Source organism: Pithys albifrons, chromosome 1 (assembly GCF_047495875.1).
Source record: "Pithys albifrons albifrons isolate INPA30051 chromosome 1, PitAlb_v1, whole genome shotgun sequence".
NCBI classification, from domain to species: Eukaryota; Metazoa; Chordata; class Aves; order Passeriformes; family Thamnophilidae; genus Pithys; species Pithys albifrons.
In genome coordinates, this window is record NC_092458.1 from 94069291 (window position 1) to 94082660 (window position 13370).

At 44.4% G+C, this 13370-nt stretch overlaps 1 protein-coding gene across 3 annotated transcripts; it reads left to right on the forward strand.

The window, feature by feature from the left end:
- The first annotated feature begins 1164 nt into the window (after positions 1-1164).
- Positions 1165-13297, forward strand: GPR161 (G protein-coupled receptor 161). Of its 3 annotated transcripts, XM_071572387.1 has the most exons (10): positions 1165-1247; positions 1967-2047; positions 2766-2799; positions 2902-3014; positions 3108-3519; positions 4046-4117; positions 4619-4770; positions 6241-6345; positions 9054-9185; positions 10727-13297. In XM_071572387.1, exons 5-10 carry the CDS (start codon positions 3152-3154, stop codon positions 10972-10974), a joined length of 1077 nt encoding a protein of 358 aa, XP_071428488.1. In that variant the 5' UTR covers positions 1165-1247; positions 1967-2047; positions 2766-2799; positions 2902-3014; positions 3108-3151; the 3' UTR covers positions 10975-13297. The 3 variants fall into 3 exon arrangements, with proteins under 3 accessions (XP_071428488.1, XP_071428482.1, XP_071428475.1); XM_071572381.1 differs by having other exon boundaries at positions 4046-4770; XM_071572374.1 differs by lacking the exons at positions 1165-1247; positions 1967-2047; positions 2766-2799; positions 2902-3014 and having other exon boundaries at positions 3088-3519; positions 4046-4770; positions 9054-9173.
- The last annotated feature ends 73 nt before the right edge of the window (positions 13298-13370 follow it).

The following is a 13370-nucleotide window of genomic DNA, read 5'->3' on the forward strand; positions in this document are numbered from 1 at the left end:
ACACGTGTGCACAGATGGAGTCAGAATCCCAGACTGCGTAAGGTTGGAAGGGACCACAGTGGATCACCTGGTCCAACCTCCCTGCTCAGGCAGGGTTGTCCTAGAGCACATGGCACAGAACTGTGTCCAAACAGTTCTTGAATATCTGCAGTAAAGGAGACTCCACAACCACTCTGGGCAATCTCTTCTCTGTGTGATCATCTGCACAGTAAATTTCTGCCTCATATTCAGGTGAAACTTGCTGTGCTTCAGTTTCTACCCATTATGGAATTGCCTGTGCTGGTTGGATATGGTTCTTAACATACTAGTTCTTGAATGCTATACAAAGATTGTCTTTTAAAAATGTCAAAATGCACTGGCATGGTAAGCTTAAAAAATCCTGTAGAAAAGCATCAGTAGAACTGGTTGAAAATGACATATAACTTATTGCTCCATCACTGATGGGTGGGTGCTTGTGTTGCTTTTCCGCATCATTGAAAGCGCAGACTTAACTCCCAAACAACTTCCCTTGGCACGGAGCAAGACACACGGTCCCACTTCCTGCTCCTGGAGCACAGGGACAACCTGAGGCAACAGCTACGTAACGCTGTTGTCCACAAAAAGCTCTCCAGAGCAATCAAAACAGCACAGCTCATGGAAGGGCAGTCCTCTGCATTCCACACCTTTGCCAGCATAAGAGCAAGCCAGGAACTGGGGATGCACAAGCACGGCATTTAATTATTGTTCACCCTTTATACTGTGTACTTTATACTGACACCTATATCCGGTGTCTTGCTTCAGGTGGTGTTGGGGGGAAACCCCCCCCCCCCCCTCAAATCTTTTCCGTGTTACTTTTAATAGCATTTCGGGGTTTAGGAGGTCCAGCCATTGGGTTCTGCTCCTCTGCGACTGCCTGGTACTACGGGCCGGGCAACCCGCTTCGCCCGACCCATGTCAGACGGACTTATTCCCACACACACACTCATTCCCACACACACACTGTCACTTCCCACGCACACACTCACTCACCTCCCACACACACACTCGGTTCCCGCTGTGTTCCCGCGTCCCCGCGGGGCTCCCGCGGGAGGGGCCGGCGGGAGGGGCCGGGCCGGGGCTGTGGCGGGGGCGGGTCGGGCCGTGGCGGGGGCGGGTCGGGCCGTGGCGGGGCCGGGCCGGGGCCGTGGCGGGGGCGGGTCGGGCCGAGGCGGCTCTGGGGCATCCCGGGCACCGTGACCAGGAATGCCTCGCTCCGGCGGCGGCGGGCGGTGAGTGCGGAGCCGGGGCGGGGGCAGTGGCGGCGGGATCCGCTGGCCAACGGGGCGGGAGGAGGCGATGGGTGCCCGCGGCGGAGGACCCTGTCCCAGCCCTTTGTTCGCTGCCGGAGGGAGCGCGGGGGCAAAATGGCGAAACCCCTCTCCCCACCGCATTTCCAACCGGATCCCGCCCACTTTGCGTGAACCGGCATTCCTGGTCGGGCTGCCCTGGGATGGGATGGGATGGGATACTGCCCCTGCCCCTGCCCCTGCCCCTGCCCCTGCCCCTGCCCCTGTCCCTGTCCCTGCCCCTGTCCCTGTCCCTGTCCCTGTCCCTGTCCCTGTCCCTGTCCCTGCCCTGGGATGGGATGGGATGGGATGGGATGGGATGGGATGGGATGGGATGGGATGGGATGGGATGGGATGGGATGGGATGCTCCCTGCCCTGCCCAGCCGGGAGGCCGCCCTGTCTGGGTGCACCCCCGGGGGCACCGGGGCCGTGAGGGGACGGGCAGCCCCGGGTGGGTGCCCTGGGCGTCGCCTTCCCGAAACACGCCCGGGTCCAAAAGTGTTGGAAAGGCCCGCAGAAGGGGCGCGGGCACGCTTGGAGTGGGAGAGACCCGAGGGGAGGAAGCGCTTTTGCAAACGGCCTCAGACAGCTTCGCTAGATAAGAACGAAATTATGTTTTTACAGAGCATTGGCCCAGTAATGTCTTTAATTACGCTCTTAGGAAAGTACAGATAAAAATGGAAAAAAGGCGTCTCTCCAGACTGACACTGCTGCCTGAGGCCACGCAGATGGAAGCGTTTCTGTGAGTACTCCTGCCTGCCTGGGACACAAGGGTGGGCACAGCTGCAGAGTTAGCCGAGATAACTTTCCCCGAGTCCCTGACTTCCAAGAAATGCTGATGTGGACTCTTTTCTGATCTGCCTATGGGCATTTTTTGGTGTGTGTTTGCTTTAGTTTGGTTGGGTTTTTTCAGTATGCTGTCCTGCAGAGGGGTGAAGGATTGAATGAAGTAGGTAGTGAATACCAGTTGGGGGCAGCGGGGAAGAGGCTGCTGAGGAATTGAGAGAAATAAAGTTTCACAGAATGAGGTTGTGAGTCAATGGGATGGATGCTAACACTGAGAAGTCAGGGGTTAAAGGTTGTCAAGCATTTCTGTACCATGGACCTCGGCTTAGTGCAAGGAATTGTCTTTCAAACCTCATGAACAGAAAGTCAGTTCCCCTGATCGTTTGGTGTTGGCAGTAAAATACAATCACCACTGTAGCTAAGGTGATTATGAACATGGAGAAGCGATGTTGGGAGAGTACATGCAATGGTCCCTGAGTCTTTGAATGTTACTTAGCAACTGTTAAGAAAGAGTCAGCAGGGTATGACTAGCCAGGCATCCACAGACCACCAGCAAAAATGCTTCATAGGCAGAATACAAGGTAACAATTGGGATAAACAGACAGAATTTTTTTTAAATGTGACTTTCTTTAAGAGAAACAAAGACTTATAGTGATATTCTTGTTTCTTCACAGCCTAGATGAACAGACTGAGTAAGATGCATAGCTGGTAAGTATGACCTAGAAACAAGTAAGATCCTTAGAAAATTTTAAAGTAATATGTGCTAATTTTTTTTCTCGTTTCCCCCCTTCACTTCTTTTTGTCTTTCAGACAGTTTCGTCCCTGTTCTAGGCTTGGTGCTGTCATCGACCTCTTTGGTGTGCCCATAGACAATTTACCACCCCTCTGCTTGCCCATCTGAAATGGTTTCGTGCATACAACAGGTAAATTTTAACAGAGGCAAAAGGGCCTCCGATCTTTGGAAGGAGTTTGAAGAAATATTGCCTGAATGTTTCTGAGCATTGTTGTGCTTCTAGCTGCTCAGCATGTCCTGGCTGCTCCAGCTGTGCACACTCTGACCATGAGCAGCAATTCCTCCCTTGGCAATGTGAAGGGCCTGAGGAACCTCACCACGCAGGAAGATGGGGCAGTCAGAGTCACTGAGTCCATTGCTATCATCGTCATTGCTATTTTCATCTGTTTGGGCAACCTGGTGATTGTCGTCACTCTGTATCGGAAGTCTTACCTTCTCACGTTGAGCAACAAGTTTGTGTTCAGCTTGACCCTTTCCAACTTTCTACTCTCTGTACTGGTGCTGCCTTTTGTTGTCACCAGCTCCATCAGGCGAGAATGGATCTTTGGAGTTGTTTGGTGCAATTTCTCAGCCCTGCTGTACATGCTGATCAGCTCAGCCAGCATGCTGACTCTTGGACTCATAGCTATAGACCGGTAAGTTACTCTTTTTTAGTGAATTGTGACACATTGTCTGTGTGTCTCTCAGAGGGACTTGTTGGCTGTTCATAGACTTGAGAAGCTATGCAGAGGGTAACACAGTGTACTGTTGTAGTGTCATTTTTCCGTCAGCCCCTTGTGAAATTTTGATATAGACCAAGTGATGTCATCAATAATGCAAAATGCAGACGTGAATCTAAAGGTTTTTAAAGCTCTTGTTGGTATAATAACATACTTCTTGAGAAACATGAAATTATGACTTAAAATAACAAATTATGGGCTAAGCATGCATTCACACATAGGAACAGATTTAACAGCTGAATATGTGCCTTCAGCCAAGTTTGACAGTCTTGACTGCAACAATAGCTATTTTTACATGTAACTAGTTTTAGAAACAGGGTCCCTGAGCGCACTTTGAAGTTTGAGGACAAAAGGACTAGATATCAACATGATTAAAATATGTTTCTTTCTTTATCATATGTCTTTTGTGGTCCTGTTGACTCCTCCTTTTCTTGTCCACCAGGTACTATGCTGTCCTGTATCCAATGGTTTATCCAATGAAGATAACAGGCAACAGAGCAGTGGTAGCTCTTGTGTACGTGTGGCTGCATTCCCTTATTGGCTGCCTCCCTCCCCTTTTCGGCTGGTCGTCTTTGGAGTTTGACCAATTCAAATGGATGTGTGTGGCGGCCTGGCATAAAGAGGCCGGCTACACTGCCTTTTGGCAGATCTGGTGCGCGCTGCTGCCTTTCGTGGTCATGATGATCTGCTATGGATTCATATTCCGCGTGGCAAGGATTAAGGCCCGCAAAATCCACTGTGGTAGCGTCATCATTGTGGAGGAGGACTCGCAGAGGAACGGGAGGAAAAACTCCAGCACCTCCACGTCCTCATCTGGCAGCCGAAGAAATGCTTTCCAAGGGGTTGTTTACTCAGCCAACCAGTGCAAAGCTTTCATAACTATCTTGGTTGTCATCGGGGCTTTTGTGATTACGTGGGGGCCTTACATGGTAGTAATTACATCAGAGGCACTTTGGGGAAAAAATAGTATTTCCCCTGTATTGGAGACATTAGCTACATGGTTGTCCTTTTCCAGTGCCATTTGCCATCCGCTAATTTATGGACTATGGAACAAGACAGTGCGCAAGGAGCTACTGGGAATGTGCTTTGGGGATCGGTATTATCGCGAGCCCTTTGTTCAGCGGCATCGGACATCGAGGTTATTCAGCATTTCCAATAGGATCACAGGTAAGACACGTGGCTGCAAAAGACACTCTTCCTTAATACTGCTAAGAGCAGGGTTTCATGTCTGCATGTGCTGGGCATGTGGCAGGGTTCTCTAAAGAAAATGGGATGTTTCTGACATTTTCATCAGTCTTTTGTTCAGGTTACCGTAGACACTTGAAAGGTAATTTTTTTTTTTTTTGTAGTTAACATGTTTCTGCTGCTCTAGTAAAATTTCCTCAGCCAGAGGAGACATAGTGATGAGGTTAATAAAAAGAATTTGTTTTTTTCTTCTTCAGGCCCTTCCTTTTGTGTGCCTTCTGTTTTTTGTTGCTCAGATTTGAGCTCTACCATTAGTACTTTTTGTAGTACTTTTTCTTTGATTCCTGACTTTATGCTACAACTCTACAAGAATAATTGAAGTTACAATGATGTTACTGTAAGTTCAGTTTTTAGACTTAATGGTTGTGAAGAGAAGATCATTAACAAAGTAAAACTATGTAAAAATAGAACTATTTGGTGTCTCCCCATGTTGCAGGCTGAGCGCTTCAGTTGCTCAGTTTGGTGGTTTGTTGGTTTAGTTGTTTTTTTTAAGTAGCAATACAGTGACATTCTGATTTTTGATCATTTGCCTGCTCCTGTTCAGAAGCTTCCAAAAATAGAACACCTTTGAGGGATATTTCACACAGAGGCAGGAACTGAAATTATTTAATTGGGCAGGGAGATCTAAAATGCAGAAGGAAGGATTACTGGGAAAGACTGTCATCTAAATGAAAGGGTTCTGCAGCTGCATCCACATCACAAGCTGCAGGGGCTTTGACAAACTGTATCTAGGAAATGCTATGGAACACTGGGAACTGAGGTGGGAGGGAAAAGATAGGATTTTTTTTTCCTCTTTACAAGTAATAAGCTGACAGCTTCAAGTTTATCAGGTGTATTAGCTGCAGGCTGACAGGGGGATGAAAAAGACTCCCACCAAACCCACAACAAAAGCGTGAAGTGGGATTCAAAGAAAGCACCTTTGTAAAAATCCTAAGATCTCCTCCCTTTTTGTCTTTGGGGATATGAAAGAGGTCAGTGCTTTAGTCTTGTCATGAACTTCTTTACTCACTAGTGGCCCATCACAGCTGCTGGTGGCTACCAGGTTATTCTCTGTTCAGAAAGTACCTGGCAAATATCCCATTCCCTGTGAGAGTGTGCTTGGTGCTCAGCCTGTCTGGCTGATAAAATACATGTAGTTGCTGTAGGAGTGGGAGGGATATGGTGCAGGCAGAAAGAAGATTTGCCATATGGAAAGACTCCAACAATACCTGAGAGCTGCTGATGGAATTTCTAAGATGGGAAGTCCAGATGCTGTGCACTCTGTATCCACAAGGTAAGTTCTATATGCAGAGTAATAAATAAGGCAGTAGAGTGAGTATTACTGGAAGAGGTTTTTACTATTGCAACCCCCTTAAACATTCATTGTTTAACAAGAACGAAATCCTTTTGCAGATTTGGGACTATCTCCTCATCTTACTGCCCTCATGGCAGGTGGGCGGCCATTAGGAAACAGCAGCAGCACAGGAGACACAGGTTTCAGCTGCTCACAGGACTCAGGTAACGACAAGTCTCTTGCTCTCTTTATTTGGGCAGAAACTTGCACTTGGCAGAACTCAGAGGGATAGTCAGTATTTACACACACAGATGTCCCTTGGTGGATGAATGACATGAAGCATCTGTTCCAGCTGTTACAACAAAACTGCTGCAGTTGCTTTTTTCCTTCCTTGCTCTCAATATATTTACTTGCAAAATGCTGTTTATGGAATGATAACCCTCCCTTGCTAATGTGTCCTGGGAACAAGACTCACTGCTTTTGTGCCCTTCTCCTTTAATTTCTCTTGTTCTTTGGAGACTTTCCATGTATGCACAAGGAACAGAGGCACAAAGTGCTGTGGAGAATGTGCTTCTCTGTTTCCTATTTTGTAAGAAACCTTGTTTGTTCATCCTGCAATGTAAACATAAACAGTTGGGATGGCTTTAGCTTGTGATTTTGTCACTACTTAAGATCTCCCCAACTGAAGTTGTTTTGGAAAGGGGAAAAAGAGTTCTGCCAGTAATTATCCATCCGGAACTGTTACTAGTTTTTTCTGGTGGTTGATTCAACTACCACTGCTTAACTGTGCTTGTTTAAAGAGTATTTCTACTCTAGAGACATCCAGAGGTTTGATCTTCTAATGTTTGCTTAGTGCAAGGGGTTTGTTTCTTACTTTTATGAAGGAAGTCTGTGGAGCTGGGGTTTATTTTTGGTAGTTGTTTTGTGCTAGTGATTTTATGCCTATTGTGGTTATTCTGCAGCTGTATGTGATAAAGGAGAGTAGCATCATGGTAAACCTACCTTGGTTAAGAGGATGTTCTGTTTCCATTTTTGGGGTAATGATAGTGAGCAGTTTGAACAAATGAACAAACTAAAGAGTTACTGAATGCTGTTAGAAGTGCCACTGTTGGTTAAGGAGGGAGTGTAGTCTATAGCCTGGGAATGGATATACAGTGATTCACTGTGAAATATTGTTTCACTGGATGCTTTTTCTGTGAGGAACTAAAGACCAGAAAGAGGTCTGAGTTGCCTGCTGCATGCACCACATGATCCCGTGGCCTGCGATGCAGTTGCTTCTTTATCTGCCCTGGTAAACAGAAACTGAGCTTTTCATATTGGGAAAAAGAGATTTGAGTAGTGGAAGAGGAAAAAAATCCAAGTGGTGCCAACTGTGCACAAAATATGAAGTGAGACCTGAGACCCAGTTACTAGAAATGTTGCTTTAAGATCAATTGTTCCAAGAACAAAGATCCACACTGTAAGAATAAGAGGCTAGTCTCTGCAGCAGCCTCATTTGAAAAAAAGAAAAGAAAATTAATCATGCATTTGGAAAAAGCACTAAAATTCTGCTCCGTGGAAGAAAATATGTATTTCTTCCCAGTGTCACTCTTCCATTGCATGCTACATTTCTGAGGAGGAAGATTTGGTACCCTAGGAGATAAGCAAGAGTCTAATGCTTTCAGTAGACAGGCTCCAAACCAGCTGATTCACAGAACAGCATGGACAGTCCTAGACTTATTTGGGACGGCGTATTGGAACACCACTCATTCTTTCATTCTTTCTTGTGTACTGGAAGGAGGCACATGACTGATACACAAGTTTTGCCTTAAAAGGTTTGTCACTTTGCAACATCACAATGGATTGTCAGGAAAGACAAGACCCATGGAACAGAATGTTGTCTAGGGATACACTCCCAGTGATGCCTTTCAGTTCCTGTAAAGTGGGTGCTGGAACACCTTCTTATTGTAAAAAGATTGAATTTGGGCATCAAAAGCAGTCAAGTGGATGAAGAGGGATGTGAAGCCACCATCTAAAGGAGTTATAAATTCCGGAAGGCACTTTGTCCTGGGCATTTGTCACATCACAGGAGTAAATGGACTGATAGTAGAGTGCCACACATTAAATGTGTGCAGTCTGTGTCTTCCAGCAACAGCTTCCCTGAGGACTGCTTGCTCATCAGTGTTCTAGTCTGTCCTCAGAATACTTGTTCTCCTTTTCCCTCATGCAGCAGAGGGACCAGCATGGCAAGGGAGATGCACTGCAATCTTGCCCACAGTGTGAAAGCATTGCAGAGATGCCAAGATGAATTTCCTTGTGCTTTTTAAATTCTATTTTATCCTGGAAAGTTGTAAAGCAGATTCAGGGAGGTGAAATAAAAAAAAAAAAAAGAATGTTGAACTACAAAAAAGACTCATCAGACAAAAATCATTCCCAAACACCAAGGGATTTTCCTCCATGAAAATACAATTCAGGAAAGTCAAAGTAGGTTATTAGAGACAAACTAAATTGAAAAGAAAAATTCTCCAGTTAAGATTCTACCCAGGTCCGATTACAAGCCTGACAGTTGGCAGCTATGGTAGTCTGCCTTTCAGGTAGCCACTGTTAGCCTCTTGTCTTCACCAGGAAATGGGGGAAATTGCTCTCTACTTTACTATTTATTTACTGAAGGTAAGGTTTCACTTTTGTCTGCTATGGACAGTATAAGCTCTGCAGCTGAGAATTTTGGAGCTGCTTGAAGTTTTAGATGGCTAGTGAGAAAAGATTTTCAAATCCTTTGAATGAAAACTCTGACTTCATTCTTTCCTGTGCAGTGTTTAATTTGAGCTGAAATTTACTCACAATAACTGGGCTTAGACATCTTTTAAAGGAACTGCTATAGACTGAGAACTTTTTGCCACCATATTGTATCACAGTATTACTGTTTTACTTGAGAAGGCTTGCATTGTTTCAGGAACAGATACAATGCTTCTTGAAGATTATAGCTCGGATGGCGCTCATGCCCCGCACTGCATCTGTCCTCCTAGAAGGAGGAGTTCAGTGACATTTGAAGATGAAGTAGAGCAAATTAAAGGTGAGTTTAGGGGTAAGTATGAAAATGCTCAGAACCAATTATATTGCCTGCTTAGGAAGCCTCTCAGGACCTTCAGAATTGTCTTCATAGAATCACAGACTATTCTGAGTTGGAAGGGACCCACAAGGATCATCGAGTCCAACTCTAAGTCAATGGCCCACATAGGGGATTGAACCCATGACCTTGGCCTTATCAAACCCAAGTTTTAACTTCAACCATAACTGACCACTGGTTGCCTTGAGAGACCTGACTATTCATGCAGGTACAACAGAAAGCCAAGATCTGGTCTTTCTTTCCGTTCCCAAGTAAGAATAGACAAGGACAAGAGTTAGAAGCTGGGATTGCCTGCATACATATAACTTGTGTTGAGCAGCAGTATTCTCTCTGCAACTCCAGTCATCTTGGTGGCTGCTGTAGTCTGTTTTGTGTTTCATATTTTGATTGCATTGTCACTGTGTTTCTCATTTGCTGCCTCCTCTCATCTTTATCATTTCACAGACTTGAAATTCTTCTATTTACAGACTTGAATAGTCTGACTATAATTTCATTCTGTCAGACTTAGGTTTTTTACTTAACTTCTACTTCACTTTGCTGGGTATGCTTCTCAGCAGGTACAGGTGAAAACAGATGAACCACATGCACTTCTTTCAGTCAACTTACTTGTTCCTTCTGGGCTAGCAAGGTGTTGCTGACAGGGGGATGAAAAAGACTCCCACCAAACCCACAACAAAATATTGAAGTGGGATTCAAAGAAAGCACCTTTGTAAAAATCCTAGGATCTCCTCCCTTTTTGTTTTGGGAATATGAAAGAAGTCAGTGCTTTAGTGATCATCTGTAAAATGTTGGAAAGTTAATTTAGGCTGATAGTTACAATAATATGGAGTAGAAGACTAACAATTTTCTAAACAATACATGATTGTGGACAGTATGAAAATGAGAAGAAAACTTTTAGAATCAAGTAATAATAAAACTTGAAATTATGAGAAAACTCCTATGGAATTTTTAAACATCTTGGCAAAATTCACTTTTTTCCTGTCCCCAGCATGAGATGAGTATTTCCTTGTACAAATACATGACCATACATTTCCTGTTATCTTTCTGAGTGATTACATGGGAGCAGATATTTAATTTTTTGTCTGAGTGGAAGAGTTTTTTTGTCTTAGTGCAAAAGTTCTCCACCAGTGTAGCAATTCTCCCTGGTAATTTTTCAGGGTTTTCAGCATCCCTGGGACTTTAAATTATTTCAGCAGCCTCACTGCAGAGTTACATTTAGGACGAACACCTGTGTTGCTCAGCATGTTGGTGGGTAGAGTGACCTTTAGATGCTACAAAAACAACTTCACCAACACTGGTCCCAGTTCCCTCTGGGATATTATGTTCATGGAATGGTTTAGGAAACCTGAGTATTGTTGGTAAATGTACTCTGTAGGAGAGTTATTTTGCAGAGGGCATGATGATACCTTTACAAAAAGATCAATACTAGTCTCCAAGCATTTGCACAGCCATGCTGATCAACTGTCATCTCATGCTTTTTTTTTTCCTTTTTCTTTCAGAAGCTGCAAAGAATTCTGTTCTTCATGTAAAAGCTGAAGTCCATAAATCTCTGGACAGTTATGCAGCCAGTCTAGCACGAGCCATTGAAGCTGATGTGAAAATCAGCTTGTTTGGGGAGGACGCTTTACCAGGAGCCCTGTTCCCAGTGCGGACTCTGCCAGGAGGCAGCACGAACACACGGCGTGGTGCCAGGCCCCATGCCAGCCAAAGACTGAAGTTGCAGAGCATCGATGAAGGGAATGTTTGACAGGAGCACTGGAGTTAAGAAAAACAGAACAAAACCACTAAGCAGGACCTATTACAGATGTCACTGTTTCACAGGAACCAGGATGCCTTGTTGGGATGTTTTCAGTATTTTTTCAACACTTGAAAACCAGCTGAATTTCTGGTACTTGCACCAGCATTTTTCAGTAGTGTTTGTTTACTGTTTGGGGTGCTATTGACTCTTCTGTGCCTTGTCTTTATCACCCAGTGCATAAGAATGCAGGGGTTTATTTCATTGACCAGATCATTAGCCTGTTGAATCTGGGGTCCATTATTGGCCAAAGCTGATACAGGATAAAAGTAGGAAAAGTATGTGCAGTGTTGAATTCATTGTTGTATCCATCTTATTCTGAACACCAGGATAATCCATTGATACTTGACAGCTGGAGTGCTCTGATAGGAGCTTGTGCACGGGATATGCCATACAGTGTTACTGTCACAGGCTCCCAGATGAGGAGCATGGACTTCACTAAGGGCAAAGCCTGAACTTTTCAGGGAGCTCATGCAGATTATGGTCCTACTTCACTTGCTGGGGGATAGGTTCAGCCATCAGAAGGTTAAGATCTGACACTGGACTGCATTGCTTCAGTGGCACACGAGCTTCTCTGCATGTAGTGGATGGGAGCAGACCAGTGCTGGAAAAGCATGAAGATGGTATTTGAGGAAATCATTAATGCAGAATTCTTAGTTTCTCTGAGAACTTCAGCTCATGTCCCTGGTTTTGCTGTTACTAAAATAACACTCTCTGACTGTGCTAAGCTTGACAGAATATAAGTAAAGTATCGTCACTTCATGTTAGGGATTCATCTTTTCTAGAAAGAAAAGAGTTGCTTGGGGTTTTTTTTAATCATGAGGGAATGTAGTATTTAAGCTATACTTACATCAGTGCTTCTATTTCTTGGAGTATTCATTAATCTCAGAAATAACAACATTTGGCACTTATATTGCACTTTGCATGTTCTTAAGCACTGTACAGACATTACATTGTTAGGCCTTTGTGAGAGGGTTGATCAGCCCTGCTTGCCAAAGAAGGGGAACAGTCAAGCTGCTGGCAGTGAAACAGTCTGCAAAGGTGGAAAGGTTATGAAACAAGGGATGAGGTGGATCATACAAGTAAATCCAGCTTCAGGAACCCCTCTGTGCCTTCCTGGGCTACCCCCTTCCTTACTTTGGAGGGGTTACAGCCCTGCCTTACTGTATATTTCAAAGAGAGGGCAACATAAGTGAGCAGGATAATTCCTTGGACCAAGGATTTGCATTTGTTTACTCTGTGTCTGCTCCCCTGTGCCCCCAGCTTTCCCCAGAAGTGGTTTGTATGAGGTTTTGCTGGAGATTGTTTGGAAATCAGGAGCAGGGTGTTTCTATCTGGACAAAAATGGGTGTACACTTGTTAAGTTTTATCTTTATGCAACTTATTCAGACACAGAAGCAAAGTGTTGCGAGGCAGAGCCTTGGTCCAGTACTGTATTTAGGCATCCTATTTGTCTGTGTTCCTGACTCAGAAATGTATTTCAGCACAAGCTTTTGTCCAGCTCTGGACAAAGCAACTTGACTTTATGAAGTAGCCTGAATGCCATTAAGTTCCCATGCAAAATTCATGCTTAAAGTTCAGCACATGGTTTGCTCATGTAAGAACAAGCTGTTATAGTAAGAACACTTAAGCTCTTTGCATAATGCAGGAATAAAACAATTATAGTGACGCTCTTCTGCATTTTTTGCTTCTAATGTGTTAGATAAATTAGCACCTGTGGGCACTCATTAAAAAACCCCAACAACTAAAAATCCCAGTATTTTCCGGGACCTTACAGCTATTGTTAACATTACAATTACAAGCACTCAACACTCCTTGAGGTACACACTTGCCTTGAAATACTTTGCATCCCTTTTATTCAATATTCCTGCTTCAAAACAAGCTGAGCAAAGTTGCTGGATGGGACAAGGGCACACAGTATGTAAGCGTTGTGGTGGGGTCAGTGCTAGCCCCAAACGGTCTGTGTTTAGGTGGAAAAATTCCAGGGCACATGTGAAAGGACAAAATCGTTAGTATTGTGTAAAAAGCACACTTTTCACACAGATACGGGGCCAAATTCAGCCTTCACGCAGGTCGGGGGCAGGTTGCATCAGTTTACATCGTGACTGAATTTGGCCACTAATTTGTTATTTAGTGTAAATGTTGTTAATATTTTTGTACACACTTTGTAACCCTTCCATACTTCTGTTATTAGCCGAGTCATTCTCTCACTGGAGTTGTCATTAACGAAGAAATGCACACGTTTTGTAAAACTGTATTCCCCATTTAAATACAAAAGAGCAAAAAAAACATCCGGCTCTTGATGGCGTGTGCTGTTTGTTTATACTACTTTTATTTCAACCTAAATT